The sequence below is a fragment of the Erithacus rubecula genome (genome assembly GCF_903797595.1).
Source record: "Erithacus rubecula genome assembly, chromosome: 10".
NCBI lineage: Eukaryota > Metazoa > Chordata > Aves > Passeriformes > Muscicapidae > Erithacus > Erithacus rubecula.
Genome location: NC_136662.1, coordinates 15,736,419 through 15,763,694, shown reverse-complemented (window position 1 = coordinate 15,763,694; position 27,276 = coordinate 15,736,419). Strand labels below are relative to the sequence as shown.

The 27,276-nt window shown below is 39.2% G+C and overlaps 1 protein-coding gene across 1 annotated transcript in view; it reads right to left on the bottom strand.

Annotated features, from left to right (window-relative positions):
• Nucleotides 1–6,893: 6,893 nt before the first annotated feature.
• The window catches only part of LOC306805844 (vitellogenin-1-like), a gene marked incomplete at its 5' end in the record, with an annotated part of 64,794 nt that continues 44,411 nt past the window's right edge, over nucleotides 6,894–27,276 (bottom strand). The window contains 16 exons of the mRNA XM_079314056.1: nucleotides 6,894–7,141; nucleotides 10,050–10,211; nucleotides 11,379–11,538; nucleotides 11,644–11,738; nucleotides 12,298–12,395; nucleotides 12,805–12,991; nucleotides 13,683–13,818; nucleotides 14,970–15,108; nucleotides 15,622–15,764; nucleotides 16,874–17,080; nucleotides 17,873–18,079; nucleotides 18,767–18,823; nucleotides 18,906–19,775; nucleotides 20,409–20,578; nucleotides 21,444–21,663; nucleotides 23,196–23,340. Coding sequence (XP_079170182.1) covers nucleotides 7,023–7,141; nucleotides 10,050–10,211; nucleotides 11,379–11,538; nucleotides 11,644–11,738; nucleotides 12,298–12,395; nucleotides 12,805–12,991; nucleotides 13,683–13,818; nucleotides 14,970–15,108; nucleotides 15,622–15,764; nucleotides 16,874–17,080; nucleotides 17,873–18,079; nucleotides 18,767–18,823; nucleotides 18,906–19,775; nucleotides 20,409–20,578; nucleotides 21,444–21,663; nucleotides 23,196–23,340 — 3,115 coding nt within the window. The 3' untranslated portion in view covers nucleotides 6,894–7,022. The remainder of the gene's footprint in view (nucleotides 7,142–10,049; nucleotides 10,212–11,378; nucleotides 11,539–11,643; nucleotides 11,739–12,297; nucleotides 12,396–12,804; nucleotides 12,992–13,682; nucleotides 13,819–14,969; nucleotides 15,109–15,621; nucleotides 15,765–16,873; nucleotides 17,081–17,872; nucleotides 18,080–18,766; nucleotides 18,824–18,905; nucleotides 19,776–20,408; nucleotides 20,579–21,443; nucleotides 21,664–23,195; nucleotides 23,341–27,276) is intronic.

Below are 27,276 nucleotides of genomic sequence, written 5' to 3'. Positions count from 1 at the left end.
TGATATTTATATTGACATGATATAGAGCCATCCTATACTCTGAACTATGATTCTGCTTGGCCAGGACAGGGCTGTGGGTGTTTGTCCATGTAAAGCTGCAGGTTTGGGAGAACACAGAGCTTTGCCTGTGCCTATAACCTAAACCATGGCTTGTAATCCAGCCAGTCTGTGCCTACACATTGAAAGAAAGCTGAAAAGGGATACTAAATGACATGCAAAAATTTAGTGCTTTGAGCTTCAGATCCTTTCAGAAATATAAATGAAGTAACTCCATCACATCATCCCAAAAGGCTCCTCTGTCCCCTGCCCCAGATAAGAAGGTGAGGCAGAGAGCAGCCTGCAGGTGCTGCAGACAGAATCCACTTCCCAGGGCAGTTTGGGGCTGTCACATCGCTCCTCGCTCTGCGCAGAGGGGAATGTCAGCATCCCAGAATTTCTCATGAGTGGAGCAATCCATTTTGTCTATCTACCAGCTGGCCAAAAGGTGGGGGCAGTGCCAGGTTCCCTGTCTGCCTGGTGCTAACCAGCTGGCCCTGGGCAGGCTCAGGAGGCTGCAGAGCCAAGCTGAAGGCAGGAGCAGCGCGGGGAGCTGGCTGCTGCGGGGCTGGGAGCTGGCAGCCTCACCCAGTGTGATCCGTATGGCTGCAGCTGGGGATCTGAGCACTTGGCAAAGGGGGCAGCCTGCCTGCCAGATTTATTTTGGTCTGTCAGGCAAGGTCACCAATTAATTCCTCTGGAGCATTTCAGTTTGGTTGCATTAGGATTTTCCAATGTGAAGCTGTAGTGTTGTAGAAACTGATGCCCGGCTTCACAGAGGAAAGAAAAAGACTTTCATACAATGCAGGTGCTTATACTCAAGACTGAAATCCTTAATACTCCCTTCTGTACTTTTAAATAGCAAAGTCTTTCACTGCCTAATTTTCACAAGATCTAGAGCTCTCCAGCATCCTAAAAAGCAGCCTTGCCTTTGTTTAGAAGTGGTGGAAAATCTGCAGGGCTCAGCCCCTTCTCACATGTATGATATGAAAAGCATCACACAACTTCCTCTTCCCTCTATACTCCACCTGTGAATTTGCTTATACCTATTTTCAGACACTGATTTAACAGGTTGAGCAATCATGGGAGGTGTGAGCCTCCTTCCCTGGGCCACCATCTCTGCTGTGTTTCAGAATGGGCAATGCATGTGGCAAAACCTGGAAGGTGATTTCAGGTATGGAAACCTGTTTCCAGGGAGCCCAGAGCCCTGTGAAATGAGATGTGTATGATGACATCTTCAGCATTTTCTGTTGAAGTCTTGGTAGGTATTGGGCTGGAGGGAAAGATGCCTTAGATCCCACTGAAGTGCTTTACACTCCTTAATAATGGAATTCAGTCCATTACCCTGGGATGGACACTGTGCTCTGGCTTCAGACACAGGAAGGTCAGACCTTGTAATAGAGAGACTTGGAATGCCAGAGACAATGGGGGCACCATGACTCATGGTGTAGATCAAAAGGAAGTGGTGCTATTTCTCAGAGGTGAAACATTCAGTGAGACTGATGTGTCTGCAGTAATGTAGGCAGGTTAAAGCCAGGGTGAGACAAACACTTGTCTGCCCCAGCCTGAGCCTGTGTTAATCTCTTATGCCCATAGTGAATCTATCCTGTATATCATTCCCCAAATCATGAACAGGTCTTGAATATCAATAGTTTTGTTTTGACCACAGAAGCAGGAATCTGAGTAGAATTCTAGCATGTTAGCTTATTCAGCCCAAATTCTTGGGTATATTTCTTTTTGCTGTAAATATATATATATTTTTTTCAGCTGGCAAAAAACAAAGCATCAAAGCAGGTCTAATTAGAATAAATACTCAACCTCATAGGAGACAGATATGGCCACAGTTACACTAGGCATTTAAATATTGTTTCATATAATGTCTATAAGGAATGGTGAGTTACTTTTTCTTGTGAAGGTTAAGAAGATACATGGAGAAAATAATGTAAAAAAATGGAGATAAGTTTGAGGGAGCTAGTCATGACATTCAATGTGTTTTTCACCATTTAGTCTCTTTTGAAATGAATTTCATTCCCAAGAAAATTTTAAGAGTCATGTAAATGTCCTGAAGCTTCAGTGTGAAAAGAAACCGTGATCATTTTTCCAAGTGAAACAAAACAGAGATGTGGCAAAAGCCTGAGGATTATTATTTCAGCAACCTAGTTTAGCACTATACTTGTTAGAGTCACCTTTGCAGAGTTTATGTAGGATTTGGAGTTTGATGGTGCAAGTCTCCAATTAGTATTTTTCTCCAAAGCACTGTCAATTTCCCTAAAGATCAAATGCATCAGAGATGGTGGAGAGTATGGCTTTTCAGTAAGAGGACTCTAGAATACTTGGGTTAGCTGCTATTGTAAACATTTTGACTTAATTTTGCCTACAGTATGCAGATGGCAATTGGAGTAATCCAAAATAATCCACGGAGGTTTTGAATGCTCAAACTTGGATGTTCTGGGGCCTGAACTCCAACCTTGCCTAAAATCAACATCACCATTGCAAAAACTGTGGTATCACATACACCCCTGACAGCCTGATGACAGATGAGTGAAAGGCACTGCAGAAGGAAAGTCCAGAGAGGAGAGGGAGCAAGTTTGTAAAGCTCCAAAATCTTCAGCTCACTGATATTTCAGCCTGGGGTACAATGTGAATTCTGAAGATTCCTGAATAGATGGGGCACAGTGCAAGCTGTAGCACTGCCTGCTCTCCCAGGAACAGGGGAGGGTGTGCTGAGGTGCCTGCATTTGTCCTGACCAGTGGATGCATAAATAGGGAAGGAAAGCTGGGATGGCAGGAAGAGACAGGCTACAGATAATGAAGGGAAAGCTCTGTAATCAGATCTGTCAATAATTCCTGCTCCCAAACTCCATCTGAAAGGCAACTTAATAATATTAGTGTGCTGCTTTTGCATAGAATGTTTGCTGTAAATTACAGCTAAGTGAACTGCAAATGAAAAACGAGGGATGACCAGATTTTTTTCTGTACATTAAGCATTTGCAGGTACCAAAATAATAACCTCCTCTCACTGATTCAGGATTAACTGTAAGTACTATTTTTGAACAGTTTTGGATTTTCTTAGTACTTACAATATAATTATTGCCTATCCAGCAATACCAGAAATCAGAATGTCTTACACAAAGTCTTTTTCCCCTGGGGACAATGTGAAATGGTACTTGGAATGGTACCAAACTGTAATACACTTACAGAAAATAAAACACATAATAATCAGGTGTGAAGATAAGAGGGAAAAACATCCCACCCCAAACCCTGATTAGAATTTATGTAAAACTACTTGGAATATATCAGACCTATTAAAAAACCTAAAGGAAAAAGAGCTAAACTATTGTAACTAAATAAAAACGCCAGTAGATGGCATGAGAGACCTTGAGATTTGACATGAAACTCGGCCACTAATAGCTACTCACTTCTGCAACCTTCTGAGCTGTCTCTGGTTTTAGCCCTAACCACTGTATTTGCTAGATTCCTGAGGTTTCCTATTCATTAGTTGCACTTAGATCCGCACAGTACATTTATTTTTAGGGACAACTAAAGTTCATTTAATAACTCATTCAAACATGCTGAGTAAAAGCCTAGCTTTGTTGAGTTTAACCATTGGCTTCAGTGGGGTTAGAATTGTAGATGCTATTTTTTTAAGTGCTCATGCTGTGGAGCTGGCATTTCATTTCCAGGAGGAGTCTGGTATTAGTGGTTTTGTCCTTTCCTATCACACTGCAGCACTTTTCTCTGGAGTAGAATGATCATGCTTTCCTGAGTCACTGTGTCATTTAAAATTAGTGAATCAAAAGAGCCATGTCTGATGGACAAAAGGTTTCTTGTCTTTGTCTAGGATACAAAAGGCCTTTTTGCCTATCTGTCTGTGATAGCACCATCCAATTCCAGGCTTTTAGGAATAATCCACTAAGGTTTAACCAAAGCTGACCGTGAAAAAATTAAGTATATTGTTTTGATTTTTTCCAAATGTATAGTTATTTTACAGCTGGATGAATCTGAAAATGAAAACCTTCAACTTAGCAATAAAATATACTCATGTGGTTAGGAGATCTAGTGGAAAAATTTACTTTTCATTTCTAGAATCACTGAAGAACTTGCAAAAGACATATGGGACTATAAATTCATAAGCATTTCTGACTCCATCAAGTAGGTAAGTAGTCATATCTTTCTGATGCAGAAAATGAGGCACAGAATTCCCCAGCTTCATGAAAAACCACATTACAGAACTGCAAGGGCAAGATTAGGACTCAAGCCTGGCTTATGCTTAGGTCTGCGTCTTTTTTTCTGATGCTTTTTTAAAAAAAATACTAGAGTACCATAATTGCAAGATTATATTACTTGGTTACTGCAGAAAAGTCCAGAATTCATTAATACATAGAACTGAGAAGCACTAGGAATGAAAAGTAGAGTGCATAAAAGCTCAGCCTGTGTAGCACACATTTTAATACTCAGTTGGGTACATAGCTTTGGCTTGCTTCATAAGATAGGACAGGCATGATTTCCAAATGAGGTTTAAATCTGGACTGCAGATATTCTCCCAGATGGGTTGGAAATGTCTGTGTGGTGCATTAGAAATTCCAGAAGGGCTTTTTCACACTTGTACTGCTAATGTTCTTAATTCCTTTGGCAAAATGAGCTGGTTCTAAGTCTTTTGCTTTGCTGTGCACACTACCAACCTCAGGCTTTTCTAACGTTCATTGCATTGTGATTTTACAGCTGCAGTCAAGCCTTTCAGGCAGTCAAAGGCATTCAGCTGTCTCAGCAAGAGGGCACTAACGAACAGGAGTTGGACAGAAAGGAAAGCTGCCCCTTGGAAGTGGAAATAATGAGAGCTGTGTCCTGCCCATGCCCTGTGCAGACAGAGAAAGGTGTGTGCCTGGGCTTAACCAGTGACTGCTTCCCCCTGGCTGAGCCTGCACCCCAGACCAGGCTGCAGTACTGGTGTGGTGAGGGTGAGTGAATTCCCTGCCCTGGGAACAGAATTTCTTCTCTTACTAATGGCTCTTTGCTGTTACTAAATCCCTGTTTTAGTAGTTGAGCATGAAACTTCATTTTTCTTCTCTCCCTACTACCTTTGTCTTATCTGAAGTGGTTGACTGGCAAAAGTTTCTCTTTTGTAAACAAGGGGATTAAAGAGAGAGGTGTTGGATTAAAGATGACAGCCTGATCCTATGAAAGTCAATGTCAAATCTCCCATAAGCCACAGTGAAAACAATACCAGCAAGAAAAGAACTTTCCAGGTGTAAGACTAGTGTGATTTTAAGGGAAAGTGGAATGCAATATTCCTCATCTCCCCTCTTGTTTGAGGCTATCTGTTTTGCAGTCCAGCACTTCTGATGAGTTACTAAAACACAGCTTTTGTGCAGGGAGTTTGTGAATGCTTTATTACAAATAAAAACGCAGGGCAAGAATTCATGTTACTGGTCTTAGTTTGAAGATACATGCGTGATAAAAGCTGTTAAATAGAGCACTGGCTATTTGTATATATTCTCAAATACAATACATAGATGAAATTAAGGCTGGGTGAAGAGGAAGAGGCAGGTAACTGCCTTTGCCTTTGTAGGTTATCCCCAGGAGAGAGGCTTGGGTCAGAGGCAAATACCCTTGCCCCAGAGTATGCACCAGGCATCAACAAACGTGTAGTGGCTTACTGCTGAAAGTGATGTTATGGCTGTACATGGAGAAAAACTGGGCCTTTTCTGAAAGTGGGAGGCAAGCTGCAACTCGAGAGAGAGAGTAAAAGGAGTATGTCCTTACATTACTCATGCTTCTGCTCTTGAAAGAAGAGCAAGGGAAGTGTTATGCTGCAATTGTTGAACTATTTAGTCTTCAATCATCTTTCTGATAGATCAGTTTTTAGTTAGAAAGAAAAGTATTTTCTTTAATAACAGTTTCCTGCCAGGGTTTGGTTCAGTTGTACCTTGCCCACGCTAAGGCTTCTCTTGGAAGAGAGTGCTGGACCATGCTATTGTCTGTTATGGCAAACATAGCATGGTCCAGTGCATGGCTGATTTGTGCCACAGGCTGAAGAGATATTGTGCCATTGCTTGGGGGTTTGAAAGTGCCACCTATTCCTGGTTCCCTGGGGTGGGAGGGAATTACCTTTCTGCACAGTGAAAGCCAGCAGATTGACTCTTCACTGGTTAACACAGTCTGACTGTCCTGCTTGTATTTTATTTTAGCTTTATGATGCTATTGATCTTACCTACCTTTCTATATATTGCTTTTTGGAGTATTTGGAATGCTACTTGATGTATTATTGTTCCCTGAAGTTTTTGAAGCCATCATTTTCATAAATATACAATAGGAGATGGTAAAGCAAAAAAAAAGTTTCTATTCACACTTTTAGTTAGTTCATGAAGCAACAGCACATCCATTGAAATTTAAATGAAAATGGGGACTGTGTCACACACTATAGCTCTCTGGAAAGCTACAGTGGGAGTCTAGCAGTCCAATTCATTCCTTTGTAGAATGTACTAAGGCTAATGGTCTTGCTGGGAGTAAAATATATTTTTTTGCAGAACGATTCCAGGAACAGACGTTGCTCTTTACCAGAAAACATAAAAGAAAACAAATGCTTACTGTGTCTTTAGTATGCTAAATATGAAATTCTTTGCACAATGGAATGTTAGCAGTAGCCGTAATCATGTTTTCCTTTCATCACCTAGTGAACATAATTTTAAGAGCAGACTGCTGTAATTATATCGCAGATAAAAGGGAGCAGAATTTCTGTATAATATTATAGTTGGCCTGATTGTTTTGTTGATAGGGGAAAAAAAAAGACCACATGAATACTTATTTAATGAACATATTTATTAAGCAGTGCAGACTGTACATAATGCATTTGACTTTGCAGTAGGCTTACTTTCTTCAAGCACCTTTCTTAATATTTTACTACAGCTATTATGTTCCCTTCTCATCTGTCCAGCTATTCAATTATTTGTGCAGTATGTCTATAGCACAATGCCAAAGCCTTTAGCTTAACTGCAGCTGCCAGTGCAGGTACAATCAGTGTCAGCATCCACAGACTCCACAACATCCTCAGATGCAGATTTCTTATCGCTGCCTTTCTGCCATTCCAGCAGGCTTACAGCAGTTTCTGTCAGAAGAGTGAAGCCATTGTTAACTAACATCAAGCAAATTAACACATTTCAAAGAAATACTGTTTTGATGGCTGTCAAGTCCCTCATCAAGTAAAGAGTGAAATCCTGCCCTCACGACTGACATCTGACTCATTGACTTGGAACAGGATTTTCATCCCTGATATAATTACTGTAATACTTCCCTAAAACCAAACAGAATTACATTTCATGAAGCACACAGACAAAAGGAGGCTGAGAAAGTGCTGGAGGTGGCCCCTGTCAGAGTAAGACCACCACGTACTAACCTACATCAGCAATCACTTCTGCTACTGCTGCTTATCACTGGGTATTTCAGCTGACTATTTGTCCAAGTTCATTTCTGAAGGGTAAGCCCTTTGGAGAATTTTCAGAGGTTCACAAACTTCTAATTAAAGTTTCCCATGTATTGTGAAATCTGGCAGAGCATTGTCAGTTGCAGTATTAACCTTACCACACTGCTTTATCAACAGCAGCTTGAATAAGCCATATTCCTTAATGCTGAAATAATCTAAATGGAATAATGATATTCATCCTGCCAATAAATATTCCTAGCTAGTTGGAGGTTTATCATTGCATCTGGAAGAATATTAGGACATCCATTTAGATTAAGTTTGTATAATGAGAATGCATAAAGCTTTCATAATTTTACTTCCATTTGTTTTATTCCTTAGTTGGACAGTACATTTATAACATTCCCCTCATCACAGGGAAATATGGACACTGCTGTATGAGTTCAGGTTGCATCAGTCACTTATCTTCTGAAAGGTTAACACTCTCCATGGCTAAATTACTGCCCAACATCAAGCACAGGTTTTGCATAATAAACTGGATAATAAATACTTCCCAGAAAGATGCTGGAGATGCTTTTAAAAATATGTATTATGTTTCCAGGCTGTGAAAGGAGAAATGCTATAAAATGTCTGAATTCTGTTTTTTATAGACATTATTTCTCTTGGCACACTGTGGGTCTGAGCACATTCATATCCATGTAGGAAATAGTTTCCTTGCAAACTGGATCATGGCTGAGTAACTGATTCCCATGTGTAGGCCTTGTGGCATGTTTGAAATATAAACCAATATGTGAACTTAAACTTGGAGTGATGCCTGCCTCAGGATCCTAAGGCCACAGCCTTGCTGATTTGAGGACAACAGGAGAAATTGTGCATTCTTGTACTTCATTTTATCCTTGCTCCACTGGTGATGGTTTGAAACAGAAAACTGTGTTTTAGTTCTCATATAAAGAGTTGAGAGAAGTTCTATGCCCTGCATATGCATGTTCCTAGATTGAGAAAGGTGAAGATTTCTACTGTTTCTACTGATTCTTCAAGCCATCAGACAAAGAAAGAAATAATAATACTTTTTAAGTGCCGGCCTTGCATTCCTATTGATCCATAGCCTAAGAAAAAGTAATCAATTTATCAAGCTAAAGAGTAATAAATGGCATATTTTTTCTTTCTTCTCCCCCCCGTCCTGTTTTTCTGCTTCCTCTTCAGGACAAATAAATAAATAAATAAATAAATAAGGCCTTGATTAGAAATATTGCAAGCAGACTTTCCAGTCTCTGCTTCAGTAAATGAACAAGAGAAACCTGCAGCTGCTCTGAAACCAGCACTGACTGCAGTAACTAACATATCTTTTTTTTTTTTCGGATTTTCCTCTTTTCTCAAACAGTTTTGTGAGAGAATGAGACAGCTTTATTATAGACTAATGTTCTGAGGCAGTGAGTGGTCTGGGGTTATGACACTTCAGAGATACAGACTTGGATACACAATAGAAATCTGTGAAACATGGATATAACAAGATTTTGGACGGGTTTTTTGTAGAGGGTGGGTTTTTCCATTTATGAAAGAATGCATCCATTCTCATCTCAGGGAGCCACCAGAAAACTATTAACACTCTCTCTGTGCTACTTGTTGAATAGGCTGTTGCAGATATTTGACTATTATAAAGAGGATCCTCTCCACTTTTCTGGGCTGATTCAGCACATTGCAGATATTAATAACATAAGCAAAGTACAAAGTTCTACACAGATGTTTAAATTCAGACATAAAATACCCTGTTCTTTTCAGTACTACTCAACACAGGGGTGCCTTGGCTCCAGTGAAACTACACTGGATTATCCCAGATAACAATGGATTTGGCCAACAATGGTTAGCAGAGAACAAACCACTTCAATAGACACTTCCTAATGGTAGGTTTCTCCTGTAAGCTATATAGATAATTAATTAAAAAACTTAAGAAATAATGAACCAGAAATATCTGTACGTTTCAGGTTGGATTCTTCTTTCACAATTATATAACTTCAGTGTGAAACTCTGCCTCATACCCTTTTTTTCTTTTTTTTTTTTTAAATCTGGGTCACGAGTGTGTGTATAAAAAAACGTTTAAAACCAAACCATTTTCTGGAACAATCTAGAGAAACTTCCAGCAATGTGTTTTTGCTGATGTATTGCACAGTGGCATAGCACGGCAGTCTAATTACAGCACTCATGTCACACTACTTGACTGACTTTCAATTGCTTTGCCTGCCCTGGTCTACACGAAATTGCAGACTGTAATGTACATAAAAGGACTCAGTGTTGCTTATCTCAACTTTATGGATATCCTGAAGACATGACAAATTTTATTTTGTGATTTTATTGATTGCTGCTGCCCCTTTTACCTCAAATGTTTTTCTCAGATGATGCTACCTGCCATCACCTACCCTAGCTTTTAGCTGGCCAGCACTGTCAGCAGTTATAGCAAATACTAAAGGGATTAAAAACAGCAGCTCAGAGAGGAGGTGGAGCAATACAGGTCTGTGCATGGCTGTGCTGTTTTTTGTTCTTTCAAGGGCTCTGACAGCTCCTGCAGTACATGACACATGGAGGGAGAAAAATACTGTACCTTTTGGGAAGCAGTGGAAGCCAACCTTTACTGAGGCTTTTTCAATTGGAGTACAGTCTTTCATACATTTCAGTACTGGGTCAACAGAGTAGCACGTAGATTCCTCACCATCAATAGTAGGATTTCGATTCAGCTTCACATAACTGCGCTGCAGCTTGCACCCTAAGAGGAAAAGGAAAGGTAGTTAAAATTGTAGAAATAAATCCCAATCGATCCTTCCAATAATAAAGGTCCACATTTTCTCTTCAGCTTTTATTAAAACACAGGTATCTGACAAACCATTTTCACAGTAGTGAGGTTATCAAGATAGGACAATAACAAGTTGAGGAAGGAGTCTGAAAGGGGAGCTATTTTTAAAATCTAATTGCACAGTATAACCCAAATGGAATCATGTATACTCAGTTTTTTAGAACTACATAATACACAGAAAATAACCTCTCCTGTCTGAAAGCTATTAAGAATAGATACTGCAAGCACAATGGCTACTTCATTGCATTAGGAAAAATGTCAACCGTAGTGAATGGAGAAAAAAAAAGGCAGCATTTATATAGTAACAGCAAGGATAATTTTTGTATTGGATGATTTTTATAATGCTGCAATTATCTCACTAGAAAGGTATAATGTAACTTAACAGGATCCCAGCTACGACTCTGTTTCCTGACACACAGATAAGTACAATTCTGCTGCCACTGAAGTCAAGGAGAAAGCAACCATTAACTTCAATAAAATTATTTCAGGTCCGAGGTAAATGGAGACCTACCAAATAAAATTGAATTGATATTATGGGAGTCTAACATTGTTTTTCCAGCTACACGTAAGATGAAGCTCTTTAGTGTAGGAGTAGTTCTAAATATTTTCCTGAGATTTCACCCTCACATGGTGCAGAACAAAAATAAATTTTTTTTGTGCTTTGGAAATTTACATGGGTGTAGGATCTGACACTGCATTCATAGTCTGCAACTTGTGTGGTGAAGTTAAGTCTGCAGATAACAGCTGAAACTGTTTTGATACAACGGTGAAAAATCACACTTTTTTGCAATGGGAACAAGATTAGGGCTGATTTTGCCTTGCAAGAAAAAAGCTATGGAGTGTTAGAAATCAAAATATATTATTCAATACTGAATTTCAAGAGACAAAGACTTTTGCTGGAGTATATATTCTCTATATTCACAAGCTGTGTTTTAAACAGTTAATAAAGTTAAAATGGATACACATTGCTATTGAAATTTCTAAGTAAAAGATATCTGCAAAAAAAAAATTCTAGCTGTTGGTGGAGAAAAAGTGAAATCACAATCTATCCAAGCATAAAGTTTTTCCAGATCCACTCACCACCAGAGCAGGTTTCTTCTAGCAATACCCATGAATGAACAAATGCAGAACAGCTGTGTGCCAGCCTATGGTTTGGCATGAGGAATTCATTTTCCTTTTCTCTGTCATTATTGCCACAAACTCCACAGGTCTTTCCTCTCATCCATGAAGCAACTGTAACCTGCAAAGCAGAATATCTTGGTAGGGAGTGCTGAAGTGTTGGTCTGTCACACCAGCAAGGTACTAGGCAGAAAGAAAGCAGTAACCTTGAAAATCAGTGCAGTACCTTAAGATTTACACCATCAAAAGTCACCTGCTTCAGTCCAAGTTCTGGAACTTCCACAGTAACAGTTTTTCCATTTTTATAAATTTTAACATTGCCTGTGAAAAGATGGTGAATCATACAGTGATCATCTTGAACTAATGGAGAAACTGCAATGCAAAACCCACAATGCATTTTGCTTCACAATGATAATTTTGCTGCTACAGTTATATATATATATATATATTTAAGTGGAGAGGAAAAGCAAAAATAGAAGAAATAATATATTTTCAAAAATATTATACTGCTATTACTATAGCTGGAACTAACTAAATTTTGAAATGATAATAACAGTGGTGGTGCACCAGCAAAATGTCTGAACTAAAGCCCCTTTCTGTGATTATAACATGAACTTTTTTTCTGAACAATCACCAATCCAGGTATATCATAATAAAGGGCTTGGTTCACCTGTTTGTTATGCTGGAGGACAGTAAGTCTGTATATATTATAGGAAATATGAACATAAGTCAATGCAAATCTTAAAAAACTAGTCTTTAGTTTTCTCTTTGAATTAATTCCAATTGTGTTTTCTTTACACTGAGATTTTTCTGTGAAATTTATAAAATCTTGATATTTAGTTCCCAGGTCAGTCCTGGAAAACTGGGTATCACAGCTTACCTTTTTCATATTCAGAATCTCCACTGTGTGATAGAACTTGTTCTTCATTGCATGCCACAAGGAGAGATGAATTTGAGGCAGCACAGATTGTGATGTTCCTTCAGAAAAAGCAAAAATAAAAGAGAATAAATTAGTGGTTAACTTAAAATGTGAAAACTATAGATATTTGTGACTATCTGAATTTGAATGAATGAACAAGCAGTTTTCTTGCCAAACTGCAAAATTCATTGGGACTATGGGCTTTATTATTCAACCTTTAAAGAAAAACAGCATGGGAATTTAGTGAGCAAGTTATCACTTATTGGTGGCTGTGGAATTCAAGAATTCAGGACAAGAGAAACTACACCATAGAGTCTCAGATGAGGACCCCTTCTGGAAATTCTCTCATTCCCCATATGTCTCATTGAAAACCAGTTTCAGCTAGAAACTTGGTATCTCCCACTCCCAGACTAACCCCTTGAGAAACTTTATACCTAATTTCTAAGCCTCAGTATAAACCACACTTACGCTAATGTTGTATTTATGTGAACCTCTCTTGAGAAAGATTGAGGATCAACCTTTCTTGTAGTAATGATGAATTTTGGGTATTCAGTACAGTCTTGAACTGCCACCAGGTTGCAGCTTTTATTGAAAGAATATGAATGGCTCACACGATCAAATGTTTTGAAATCTGTCTCCCTGATTTCGCACGTGGCTGCAAAATAAAACCATAAAAGAAATGGCAGATATTACCATGTATGTGTTGCTGTGAAGTACTGAAAGACACCTCTATGAGCCTGAACTACCCAGCAAACAGGAAGAAAACTTCACCTCCTTGGCAGAAGCCAGAGTCTGTAAGGACATGAGAACACTACAGAATAACTGCCTGCTGTACACTACACTAGTATTGATTTTGATTACATGCCAAACAGAAAACTCAAGCTAACAGGGACTAAAATATACAAAGTTCTTGAGAAACTAGATGCCATAACAAACTAGTAAAAACTCCCCGTTTCACACAGGAGTGCTAGGCACTAACCAGGTAGAGACTTCCTTGGCACCTTTTTGAATAAAATAAACTGGACAGAAAATGCATGGACTCTTGTTCCCATCACTTGATGCCTTTCAATGCAGAGTTGGCACCTTCTCAGGAGGGTAAAATACAACCTCTAGTCCTTGAAGACAGGAGGGATTCCCAAACTCTGAATGCTTACAGCAGTTTGAAGCCTCTTCATAGACCTACCAAAAACCTGCTTCTCTGTGAGGGAACAAACTGCTGGAAGCAGGGCTGCAGATGCTGTACTTCTCTATAAGACCATTAGAAAGAAAGCCAGGGCCCAGTCATGACAGAGTATGGATCTAAACCCATTGCTTATTCATGAGACAAACATATAAGTAACATTTACATTGATCTTCTTGTGCTATTTGTGAAGCTATTTCAGGAAATAAATTCCAGGCAGTGATATCTCGAGTCTCGTAAGCTGGAGACGGGCCTAAGGGCAGAGTGAATGGCAGTCGGAATCCCTGACAATAAAGTGTTACCTGAAAAAGCAGAAATGAAAATACATTAAGATAAATTGAACCATATGCTCAAGATATGACTGCAAAAAACCCCCACACTTATCTTGGAAAAAAACCCAACAAACGCTTGGAGTGCGTTTCTACAATTGCAGTTGTGTTAGTCTCTGCAGAATGCACCCTAACCTTCAGCTTTTGTGAGAAATCATTATCCTCTCTTCTAGTTATACTTGACTTTTGGAGAAATTGTTAAGAACATTGAAAAGTAACTGATAGAGATGAGTTTAAGTGATAGTTGAGTGACTTCTTAAAAAATAAGGTAACGAGTTGAGTAACTGAGATGATGGATGTGTTTGGAAGAATGAATATCATCCATTAAGGGCTGAAAACCAGCATGTTCAGCATTGGGGTAAAATCCTTCACTGTAGCTACAAATTATATTTGCCAAGAGAATCAAATGAATGCCTAATGCACCAACATCTTCATTGTCACATGTTAAAGATCCTGCAGTACTGAAGCACCACGGAGAGTTAAAGACACACAGATTTCTGTGCCTGAATAGCTAGATATTATTAATTTACCAGAGATCCATAGGGAACATTTTTCAAAGAGGTGCATAGGGGTTTGGTGGAAAAGGACCAATGAATTAGTGGGACTCTGCAGACCATGCTGAGAGGGTGGCTGGCTGCTCCAGTTTGGTTAGAGCAGAGCTGTATTTGTGGCTTGCTCAGAGTAACTGCAGATGTGGGGCTGGAGTGCCAGCACACACAGATGCTGTTTGTGGCTGCAGCAGACTGCAAAGTGTCCTCAAGGCCCCCTCTACCTGCTCTGAGACCCTCATGCAAGAACTAGTCACACTGGGTATAAATGCACACAGGTGTGAGTGCAGAGCAGCCATACTTGAGACTATTTGGCCTCACTGCTGTTCTCAGAATGGAAATAAATTATTTTATTACAGAGTCTGATTTTCAGCTTACTAATGTGCTGGGCCAAAGCAGCACAAAATCAAGAGAACTGTTGCATGCATTTGAACACTCACCTAATATAGTCAGGTATATAGCAACTTCTCTAAAAGGGAATATTTTGCTTTTTTTGTTTCTTTATATTGAGTGTCAAAACATTACAAGCTGAAAATCACTCAAGGTAAGGAAAAGCAAAATAAAAATTTAACGTACCTCAGGAGCTTTAATTACTGTATCAATTGTTCGTGGAGATGTTGCAGCTGCCCTTACTATAAATTCATGAGATGGATTTCTCTGATGTGCTTCTGAGAAGCCCAACACGAGTGCTGCACCGGGAATGTATTGCATGAATCTAGAGATAAACAAGATGTGACAAACTCAGGTGCATGAACAAAAGCACCTATGGGACAGTGAGGACTACTGGCAGATCCAAAAAATCAGGAAAAAATGGAAGAACTGATAAGTCAAGGAAATTGTACTTTGGGTCAAATTAAATGGTTGATTTCATCCGGAAGAAACACACTGGTTTTATATTGCCTATTTAAAATGGCTATTTTTTGAGACTAAATAGAAGAAAATTTTAAAGCAAAAAGAAATTTTGAACTGAAATAGCAAATAATTTAATATTGAAAATGAAATCAAGCATACTTTTAAAATATTTGGAGGCTATCATTTAATATGAAACATGTGGAAAAAGTAGAACACATTAATAAAATACTTGTGTACCACTGAACTAGTGGTTTCTTTCCAAGCACTGCATGGACAGTTTGGGTTGAAAAATTTCATCCAATTCTTTCAGTGTTTTTCAAAAGCCAAGCAGGATAAAAAAGTAAAATAAAAATGTAGGAAATAATGGATTACATACGCTGAGCTTGTCTTTCTTATCCAGGATGGAAGCTTTCCCCATTGCACCTTCAGCTGTGCAGCTGGCTTCTTTGCCAGTTGTCCTGTGGTAGCCACTGCTGCTATCTTGTAATCCTGGCACTCCTTGCCCCATCTCAGCCTGGCCTTTGTAAACAGGGAAACAGTCACCCAAAATCCAGAAAACAATCCCAGAATGAACCTTGACCGTTTCAAAGTACAAAATTTTCTTTCAATTTGTGCATTGATCTTTCACATTTCCAGTCTTTTATTCTAAACAAAGAAATTTTGACTTCATGCAAAATCCAAGGCATAGTAGGAAAAGTTTTCTGCTCTGTGCAGAGCTACATATCCTGTCTCAAAGCAGCCACTGAAACATTTGAGATTTCCTTAGATGTAGTAACTTCTTAATCAATACATATTTTTTTCCTAGAAGAGGACTGCACTGTAATTTCTGTTTGCCTTCCCCAAGACCTTCTGATTTGAACCCACCTCCCCTTTCTTCAATACTGAAAGTCATGCTGAATTTGTTAATTGCAGCTGCAAAAAGCTGAGGTTTATAAATTGTTGCACAAACATCTCTTGCTCTAAAAAGCTCGTGGAAAGCACAGCACACAGATATACAAAAAAAGTAAGGACCTGTTCCTTCATTTAGAATGCTCTCTGGCATCAACCTGTTACCCAACTTTGCTTTTTCCATCTTTTCATATTAATCCTAAGAAATACAACATTGTAAATATATTTGAGTTATGAATAGTTTGAAATCACAGAACAGTCTGACTTGGAAGGGACCAAGAAGGATCATCCAACTACATCCAGAAAGAGTTCAGCTCCTTAGTGAATGGCCTATACAGGGATCAAACCCATGTCCTTAGTGTTATTAACACCATGCTGTAACCAACTCAGCTAATTTGGGGTCAATAAATTATACACAGAAAAACAGGCAGATTCCCAAGACAACTCATAGTAGAACAAATAATAAATAGTGATGAAGAAGTCAATTTTTCAAATATTTTTATGCTTCTACTGATTATATTTTGATTTATCTTGAAAATCACTACTTTTTGCCAGATTTCAAAGTGTATTTTTTTTTTTTTACTATTATCTATTTTCAATTCAAAAGAATGGTGACACATTTCCTGAAACTTCCCCAACTTTATGGAACATTGAACAATAAGTATGCCTTTCCTGTTTAATACTCCTAATCAGCAGATTCTCTGTGCCTCCTCTTTGTAGATATCCCTCTGTGCACTTACCTGTGCTTTCAGAGGCACTATCACAGCATCAGCACATGCTTTCCAATTGGTTTCAGCCAGCTGAACCACAACTAGTTGCACATCAACTTTGGCAGCATCAGAACGAACATATGCTGTAGCCTGATAACCTTGATTTCTGTTGTCACTCCTTACTGCCTGTGCCACGACCGTAATGCCAGGTGGAATTACGTCTCCCAGGAAGTTGCGCTGGAAAAGAGCCCCCAACCATCTGTGCTTAAGTATTTCTGTGTGTTCACCAGAGAGCCTGCAGCCCAGTCAATGTGTGCTGAGAGCAGGCTGCAGCCCTTGGCCTTCAGCAGTTTGGTTTGCAGCACATATTTCTATATCCACAATAGTTCAGGATGGATTTGGTTGGTAACTTAATTATTCAAAAATGTGATTATTTTGGTGAGGGATCCAAGGTGTTTCCAAGCTATCTTTATGCATACAGCAAGATTTTATTCATTGTTTTAATGTTTCAAATAGCTGCCTACAATGTGTACTAGAGACATTCAGAGTAGTACACACATTCACAACTTATTTTACTATACTACAGTTTGTTCAAGCCAATCAAATATTTTGAAATTTTGCTTAGTAATAGAATTCCCCTAGACTTTGCCTGCATTTGTAGAGCTATTTGTCCTATTATTATGTAGATACCTTTCTGCAGTACAATTATAGAATACTAAGTTCACAATAAAGGTAAAGATGATCTGTGCTTAATGGGCCTTCACATTTACCAATCAGTAATGTCCATGGAAAGCCTGATTTCAGTTATACTCTGTGTGCACTCATGACCTCCAGTCCACATTTAAAAATAATAAGGCACAGTTATTTATTTCTTCCTCATTTTTACCTAAAGCAACTGATTTTGTATTCTGGGCTTTCACAGGATTCTTTCCTCTTTAACTCACAGCTACATTCCTTTCAATGTGTATAATTTCCAAATCCACATCTACAGCTGAGCCTGGCTGCTGGGTACCACACACAGGGCTGTACCTCACGTGTCAGGCTGGAGCCATGGCTGTGGTCATGGTAGTGAATGCTGACTTTTTTGCTCCTCTTTGAGTTGTGGGCAGAATTTTCTCCGTGGTGGTGGCTGCTGCTGCTGCTGCTGCTGCTGCTGCTGCTGCTGCTGTTTCTGTGGCTGCTTCCTGACTCAGAGGAAGATGATGATGAGCTGCTTGATCCTTTATGATCTGGATGCTATGAAATAAAAATAGGTTAAAAATGAGATAGCCTTTAGTTTTAACCTTTGCTGAAAGAAAGACTGCATAGACACTGATTGCAAATGACATCACACTGTTTGGGTCTAATGCTAGGGAAAATGAAAAGTGGCATTTCATAAGTAGTCAAATACATCCATATCCAAAAAATAAAGATAATACAATTTTATAAATAGCAGTATAAATCATCTTCCTCTTTCACATGCAGGATATATAATAGCTGTATAGGTAACACTTACAAAAGCCACTCCATTATCACCCTTCTAATATATGCCAAAAATACTTCTGTGCCATAATGTGTACTGAGCCTAATTTCTGAAAAAAACTGTGTAATGATTTTGCCATGGTTGCCTAAGAACTGTGGACATAACTGCTCCCATTGGAAGGCATTTGCTTTGTCATTCCCCCATGGTCTTTGTTAACCTAGCTCTGAATGCATTTGAGAGTCCTGACCTAAATTTCAGAATTGTAAGTGCTGCAACACCAAAAAGATACAGTGTAATAACATATTCATAATAAATCTGGGTTTTTTTAAATTCATCATCAATATTGTTATTGGACATTATGGAATGGTCAAAGGAAATGGCCCAAACCAAGCCCTTCAGTAACAGGTTTGATCACATCAGCTTCAGCTACCGTGGCAATGTGCACTTGAATCAGCACCTACCCAATGGATGTGAGCAGACTTGAAGCGGAGGCTGTACACTTTTGGAAGGTGAGATTCCTGCAAAATTCCAAAATAAGTTATTACCTACGGCTCAGTCAAGACCAGCTCTTAGCAGAAGTCGAAGTATTGGACATTTTACCCATTCTGTGGAAATGTCGTGAGCGCTGCCACTGTTCGCTCGGCGCTTGCTGTGGCTGCTCTCAGCTCGCTTGTCAGGTTTGCTGTGCCAACGGGAAGCACCACTGCTTTCACTGCTGCTGCTGCTCTGTGCTCTGGGCTTCTGCTCACCCACACTCCTCTCTCCTTCAGCAGCACTGGCAAGTGGAAATGATGTGCTCTTGGACTGCTTCTTAGCCTTATGCTTTATACCAGATGCTGCGCTGCTGCTGCTGCTGCTACCTGTGCTGCCTCTGGTACTGCCTTTGCTGCTGCTGCTACTGCTGCTGCTGCTCTGGCTGCTGCTTCTGCTGCTCCTGCTGCTCCTACTGCTACTGCTGTCCTTGCTGCTACTACTCTTACTACTACTGCTTTTGCTACTGCTACTATTGCTCTTACTATTGCTGCTTTTGCTGCTACTACTGCTACTGCTACTCTTGCTGCTACTACTGCTGCTTTTGCTGCTACTACTGCTGCTCTTATTGCTACTACTGCTGCTCTTACTACTACTACTGCTACTCTTGCTGCTACTACTGCTACTCTTGCTGCTACTACTGCTGCTTTTGCTGCTGCTACTGCTGCTGCTTTTGCTGCTACTACTATCACTACTACTGCCACTGCTGCTACTACTACTGCTCTTGCTGCTGCTGCTGCTGCTGCTACTGCCACTGTCCCCAAAGGGGTAGAACTTCTTTCCTTTGGCTTTGGAGTGCCCTGTTTTCAGATTTATCTGGGCGCCTTCCTGTGATGCTCTGCCATCAGAGTCGCTGCTGGAGGGGCTGCTCGTTGTGCTCTCAGCACTTCCACTGGCGCTGCTGGCACTGGACGATGAGCTCCTATATTTTCTTGTCCCCTAGTCAAGGATAATATTGGAAAAAAATAATTCTGTGCTCCTGTAGAACAACACAAGTAAAATCAAGTGCAGACACCTTTGAATCTCTTGCCTGAGAAGCCAAGGTGTGTGCTTGATAACATTCTTGGAACATGTCACAATAATTCAAAGGCTATTTCATAATAATGTGTTAAACCCACACATAAGCAGAACAATACTCCAAGCATTTTGGTGATGAGGAGTGTGTGCAGCAGCTGTTGACCACACAATGACATGTAACTGGTATCAGTAATGACAATGCTGTAGTTGTCACTGTCTCAGGGCAGGCTGTGTAGTTGGTGTCAGAGCTTTTTGCTGCAGTTGCAGCAGCTGTAAATAACAGACTCATTTTTGACCACACAACAGCTATTTTATCTCTTACAAGAGATTTTCAGAAAAGCATACAAAACCAACCTGCTCTTTCTAATGTCTTTCACTTACAGAAGGGTAAGTGCAAACAAAAAACCTGTTGAAAGACTTGTGTACCCAAAAGTCTGTCTTTATTCTCCACTTTGGCATAATATTTAAACAAAGGAAGCTACTTAGTAGAAGAAACAAAAACAAGCTTTGTGCAATGTCTCCCACAAATCCAGAAGTAGAATTTTGCAGCAGTACCTGATCATCTGTGTCAGCAAGGATTTTCTTCACTTTTTTAATCGCTTCTTTTCTGGAAGATGCTTGTGCCTCTGGATCTTCAAATGTCACTAGACGTATCATTTTTGTAGGAGCTTGGTCTCCTGCTTGAATTGTGACTTGTATTTTTTCAATAGGTGCCTCGGTGTAAACTGAAATTGCATGACATTACTGTTACTATTAGCAACTGAATGAGAGAATAAGCCAATTTTATCATAATTTATTAGCAATTTTTTTCTCAAATATAAAAGTTCAATGATTATTATTGGTATCGAGCAACTTTGTTAAAAATTTTCTCTAATAGCTAAAGTACATAATGGCAATCAAATTTTTAAATATTACCAGGATACTGGATTCTTTTCAAGTCGATAAACAAAATGATCAGCAGATTTAAGTCAAGTGAATTGGATTGCTTAAAGACATAAACCATGGGTTAGTGAATTAAACATCAGACAGGAATTGAAGCTCAACTCTTGAGCACTAAAGAATGGCCCAATGGTCAGGCCATTAGTTTGGTACTTAGGAGAGCTAGATTCAGTGGCCTGCTGTGCTTTTATTTCTTATGATCATGGATTAAGACATTAAGGACTAGATCCTGGCAGGGTTAATCCATAATTCCCTTTTAGAGTCTGGGTTTTAGAATGTAGCTACAGGACACTGCATCAGATCTGTTGCCCATGTCCAATTGCTTCGTGCTTGCATCCCAAATCCAATGATTCAGGATGCATCAGACACACTCTGCAGGCACAGATCAGCTCTGCTTGACGCTGGCCATGCTGAGTGGCATTGCTGGGAGAGCTGCGAAATTGCTGCCCAGGAGAGTGGGGTAGGAATGGATGCCTGCTGTGAGCATGGTCTGCTGCCAGTACTGGCAGGCCTGGTACATCTAATTATAGATTTAGTGGTACTTGCAATGCAAAAAATAAATACGTACATAGACATCTGTATCTATTTATCTATATGTGTGTGTATATACCTTCACCCACTATTTTCCTTTTTGTGCCCTCTTGTATTTACCTGGCTTGAAGCTCACTCTCAGGGCATGCTCTCCAACTAGGTAATAGAGAGGCAGGTTTTTGATAAATGCTGCGTGCACGCTCTTCTTCTCAATGCACACTTGAACTCCAAAAGTACTTGCATTGAAGCACATGGACTGAACAAATGGCTCTTTTTGGGAAGAAGAGTGTCCAGAAGAAAAGGGATTTCCAGATGAAACATCCTCTGCAGACTGTCTATCCTATTAGATAGTGTACATGTCCAGTTAACTCAGACAACAGTGAGAGGAATACCTGCATGCTATGCATCCTGTTATGGTAACAGCTACCTGTACCCTGCAGGGGGAATTAACCACTTTATTCGAGATAGCAAGGCTGTTACATAGGACAACTTGGTTTTAAATTGGACAAAATTACCATCTGAATGGGTTCATTGGGCTACCTACTGTAGAAAAGGGCTTCAGGTTATAAGAAGGGAAAATTAATCACAAATTAATTCAAAATATTTAATTTTGTTTTCCTGGAATTTTAGACAGTGTTAACAGGTTCGTGATAAAACTGAGTGTGCCTTAGACTGACAGGAGTTTTTTCGTTTTGGTGTGTCAGACAACAGAACTTTTAACTATGTTCCCAAAAATTCTGACTCAGATGAGGTCTGACATGAATGTGACACTATATCAATTAAACGTTCAAAACATATAATCTATTAGAAATTTCCACTAAAAACTATGTAATTTACATGTAATAAGCAATGCTTGCAGAAGAAAAAATTAATTAAAATTGGAATCAAATCCATGAAATGAAAACTATGATTTCCTGAAGCAATGAAGCAAATACATAAAGACACAATAATCACAAGCTTTCATTTCACATAGAATTCAGGTTTGCAATTAGTCTTTTTTATCTAGTTTATCACATCTCACAAGATCCCAGCCTTGCATGAACCCTACCAAAACCCCTGGAACTTCTAGTGATACTGGGAAATGCTCCACTCAGTGCCATTTTCCAGTTGCTGTTCATTTAACAATAACTGTGGAGTGCCAAGTTTTCAGGAAGGGCAGCACAGAGGCACAAAGCAGAAGAAAAGCATGTTCCAGGATATTGGAAACTGCTCTCAGTGATAGCACGTTTGTCTATTGACTTCTCCGTAGGAAAGTGCTGTTCCTGTCCTCTGTTCATCTCTACTTTTATCTGAAAACCCTTCAGAGCTGCAGGATAACAATGAACACAGAACAGGACAGTGTATTCCTCACCTCTGTCAGTCTCTCATTGAATGAATTCTCACAGTGATGCCTTCACAGCACTGCCCATCTTAGAAAGCCTATCCTGGCTTTTATGGAAACCTGGCTCAGGAAGTCATGACACAAACTCCACTCCATTCTTGAGTCAGGATGCTTATAAGCATTAAATTTGGCTCTATAAGTCAAGCAGTGAAGCATCTTGTGGAACATTTGTGACTGCCCCAGGAAGGTGATGCTTGCATAATGGTTGCAAAAAATTTTAAAGATTGTGGGCCTGTAGATGGCAGTGCAAAATTAATTACCAAAGAAAATGCTTTTGCTTTAGAAAAAGTGTTGCAAGTTTGATGCATTACACCCCAGATTTTAAAATAATGTTACTATAAAGCTATTTGTGTTATTAGATTGAACCTGACTTATTTTGAGGGAAGCAGCATTGGTCAGAGATGAATTGTACCCTTTCCTATAGAGAAAAGAAATGGTTCCCTACTGTTTAGAAGCCCAAAAAAAGAATAGTCAGACACTACATCATTTACCTCGATGTTTTCAGTCTCGCCTGATGCAGAATCTGAATTGAAGGACGTCTTCATTATGTTGGGCACTGCTTCAGGTAAAAGAACTGGAGTTGTCTTACTAGCAGCCAAATCCCCAATATTTCGTGTAACAGCAAATGTCTTAGACCTGCAGAATAAACATTAGAGGAAACCTGTATTGATAAAGCACTACTGAGGAAAAGACCTAAATAACGCCTTGTAGCCTGCACTCAGCAACAAGTATCATCCCTTGCAAATTGCTTTACAGATATTTACAGCATCCTTCCTGTTAGCTGTGTTTTCAAGGACTGCCAAGAGTCAATAAAGACACAGAGGCAGATAGCTCAGTCAGGCTTTTAGAATCAAATGAACAGGTTAAAAACATTACGGTTGGTTGGATCTTCATACCCTAACTCTATGAAAAACAGCATGCTTACTTGGAAGTCTGGCTGCGGATGACATTATTAAATTTCTGAGTTTTCTATTTTGAGCTCCTGGAATTTTAAATTTTTAAACTCATCCTCTGTGTGTTCACTGCACTAGCCTTAGTTCTAATTTTTTTTGATATTATATTTGGAAAAATACTGCCATAACTTCAAAAAACAACCTGGGGACAGGTGACTACTGAATGCTGTTTCCTGACCAATTTTTATTAAAGCAGAATTGGAGAAAGGAGCATGAAATAATGAAAGCAAGTGTCTCCAGCTTGATTTAAATTCACTAGTACTAATGGCTTGGCCATGACTTGGCAAGAGGTCAGAAGAGTTGTGCAGGAAGGTTAAGAGCCTATTTATGTAAATGTGTTCAGTACATTCTTCCAGTGTTGTGAACTCTAGGTATATTAGGCAGGATCCCAGATAAGTGATAGAAGGTGCAGCATAAGGCTGAGGCTCTCATGGCTAAATATTCTGAGCCCCACGTTCATGCCCCACATTCTTCAGGGAGCTTGTTACAGTGCTGTGAAATGTGAGTTTTGTTTTGGGTCAGAGAAACGTCTTGAACGCTGAAAGGCTTTTGAGAGACAAAACCTATTTCCCTCAGCTATTAACACTGTGCTAGCTCTACCTTATTAGCCCTTTATCAGCTAACATCCGTCTCCAAATTCCCCACGTGCTCTTTCTCAAGGATGAAGCTGATCTCTTTGCCCTGGGGCTTTTGTGGTCTTCCAATGGAGGTGGCTGCTGTGACAGTGAATGGAAAGTTGGTCTCAAAATGGTCTCTATTTTAACACGGTCCACACTGTACTAGCCTGAGCAATTCCAATCTAACCTATTTGAAAGATGAATTTGTATTCATTTGATAGCCCTCTCTTCCTCTTGAAGGCTCCTACCGTGCTGTGTGCAATGTAAAGCACACAATTGCTCTTCATGTGGAACACCTCAATAAAACGTGTGTCACCTGTGGGCTTTGTTTTCTTTTCCATCTCTCTCTTTTTTTAGATAAGGACATGACAGCAACGCTCCACGCTGGGTGATAGGAGAACCTCGAAGAATGGAATCTGAAATAAAATATTCTCCCTAACAAGCTGAAGGGATAAAAGAAAATACAAATCAACTTGCATTTCAGATGGCTCATCTGGGTAAAGAGACAAAAAAGGAAATAGTTTTATTTTAATCCCATTCAATAATTCAAATGACCACTGAACTGCAGGCTGGATCTCCAAGCAGAAAGCCCTGGGGTTTCTTTTCCAATTTTTTTAGTATTTTTATGCCAATAGTCTACTCCTGCCACCTAATGAAAGCGAAGGATCGATTCCTCCCTGTTGAGCACAGAGAGCCGACAAATGTAGCTGCATCACAGGTGACACATGTCAATGTCTGCAGAATCACACGGCACAGTAAAAATAGGCTACAAGAGCCAGCTCTGGTGCTTTAACAAGAAAAAACAGTCACAAAGAAGGCCTAAAGCTATGGTATGAAAGAATCTGTTCTCTCTGATCCCGCACAAGGGAGAAAAAAATAAAAAGGAGATTTTCCAATATGTATTAGTGCATTTTTTGGATGAGAGAAGCTGTGCTATAAGCCAAACTCACTGCAGGGGTAAGGGACAAGCAACTCTGCTATGTTGGACCCACTGATGTTTCAGAGTGTGGCCTTACACACATCTCTAACATGGGCACAGAAGAGCTCAAATGTCTGTTTAAAACAAAAAACAATCAACAAAAAACTATTTTCCCAGGTTTTAAGACACAGTGTGACATCCCATGTAACTAAATGAGAAACAAGATACAATCAGCCAGTCAGATCTTTTGCTCTCTTTCTGATGCAGTGAAACAAAATCTACACATCTTTCTTTCATTTTTGGTGCAAAGGTGTTATAAAAACAGAGACTTGGAGCCCCACCTGTTTCCCTTTTCTGACCCCCAAACACACCTTGCTGCCTCAACAAGATCTCTGCATACGCTGCCTCTTCTGCATTTTCTGCTATACATGGTGTAGTCATGTTGGACAAAGAGTTTTCTAATTACCTTGTTCCTCTTACAAATTAAATGCCAATTTGAAGCAATTTCTGCTTATCTTACAACTGAAATAAGAAAAAACCTTACGATACAAGCTCTATTCATGATTATGTATATACTTCAGTAGGCTGTCATTATAAATATGTGGTATATTAGCAAAGTGCATTCTTTGGCAGCTCTCCATGTTTATACTTTAATCACAGAGCTCTAATTTCCCCTGAAATTTATTTGATTTTTAATTCTTGTAAATTTTGTTTAAAAGTATGTTGAAGTAGCCATCTGTAGTATACTAAATAATTATGTTAAAAGAACCTTAAAAATAACCATTATTTTTAATTAAATTTTGATAGGATTGAATTGAAACACATGCTATATATTCTCTCCACAGTAGAATTAATTACTGTACTCTGATTTTTGCTATAGAGAGAATTGAGCCCATAACGTTCTGATTTGTCTTGGGAATGCAACCTGTCTATCACCAAAGTTTTCTTTTCTGTTCTTTTTTTTTTTGTTTTTGAGTTACTTGAATTTCTCTTTGGCTCTTGAAAATTTATATAAATCCCACTGGTGTGGCAGGTTATAACCTTTATGATCCTTTATGATGTGCAGGATAGAAATGAACTTAATGCTATTGAAAACTGCTTCCTGTGTCTGAATGTGAGAGATGATGAGGAAAATAGTAGCTTATTCTGTCTAGATTTAATGACATGGGACTGTCATTAGTAACCTGTTGACCATCAAGACAGTTCTCAACACTAAAATATTTTGAACAGAGCTAACAAACACATGAAAAATCAATAGCTTTCTAGGACTATTTCTTTAAATGGGGAATTTAAAGCTAACAAGGGAAAGTGTCACAATACCACTAAAATATTGACTTCAGTTGGATCTTTATTATTTGGTAGATATATGCAAAAGGAAGAAAAAGACTATGTTGAACTAAAATTTTTTAGCTCAGTCTATATAACTATATATAGATATATCTATATATCTGTCTCATTTCTCTCTACCATGTCTGCTTGTTTCTCTTCATGCCTCTAAGATTTTACTTTGCTTGGTCTTTGACCTCCTCAGTGATGTGGTTCAGTGTTACATTCTCTAGTTATTGCTTTGCCTTCACTTGCACTCATTGCTGTTTCATTGCTCTGTGTGGTTTCCACTGGCCATTTGTTTTGTAACAGTGAATGGGAATGCTTTTTGGAGAGAAATTGATGGGGCTAGAAGTCATCTAGTGAGTATTAGCTTTCTCATATACTTGACATTATGGAGCTATTTCCAAGTGACTACTTCATTTTATAAATGGTAATGCTGCAGGGTCTAGAGCAGGGCTTGTGCTGGAACTCATGGGCTTCTCTGCTGTAATACCTTGTTTCTGATACTGACTTGCTTTATGCCTTATGGCAATGCATTTAACCCTTTTTGTGTCTCATTTGATCTTCCCTTAAGTCAAAGGAAGAGAATATTTTTTATTTATTTGCAGGGAGGATCCTTCTGCTAATATTTCTCTCTGCTTGAGGCTCTAAACCCTCTATCAGTATTCAATGTTCTCATTTCAGTTCAGTGTGCTTATTGAGCTCATTAATATCTGCCTCACCCTCTGTAACAGTGGGAACTAGTGAGAGTTAT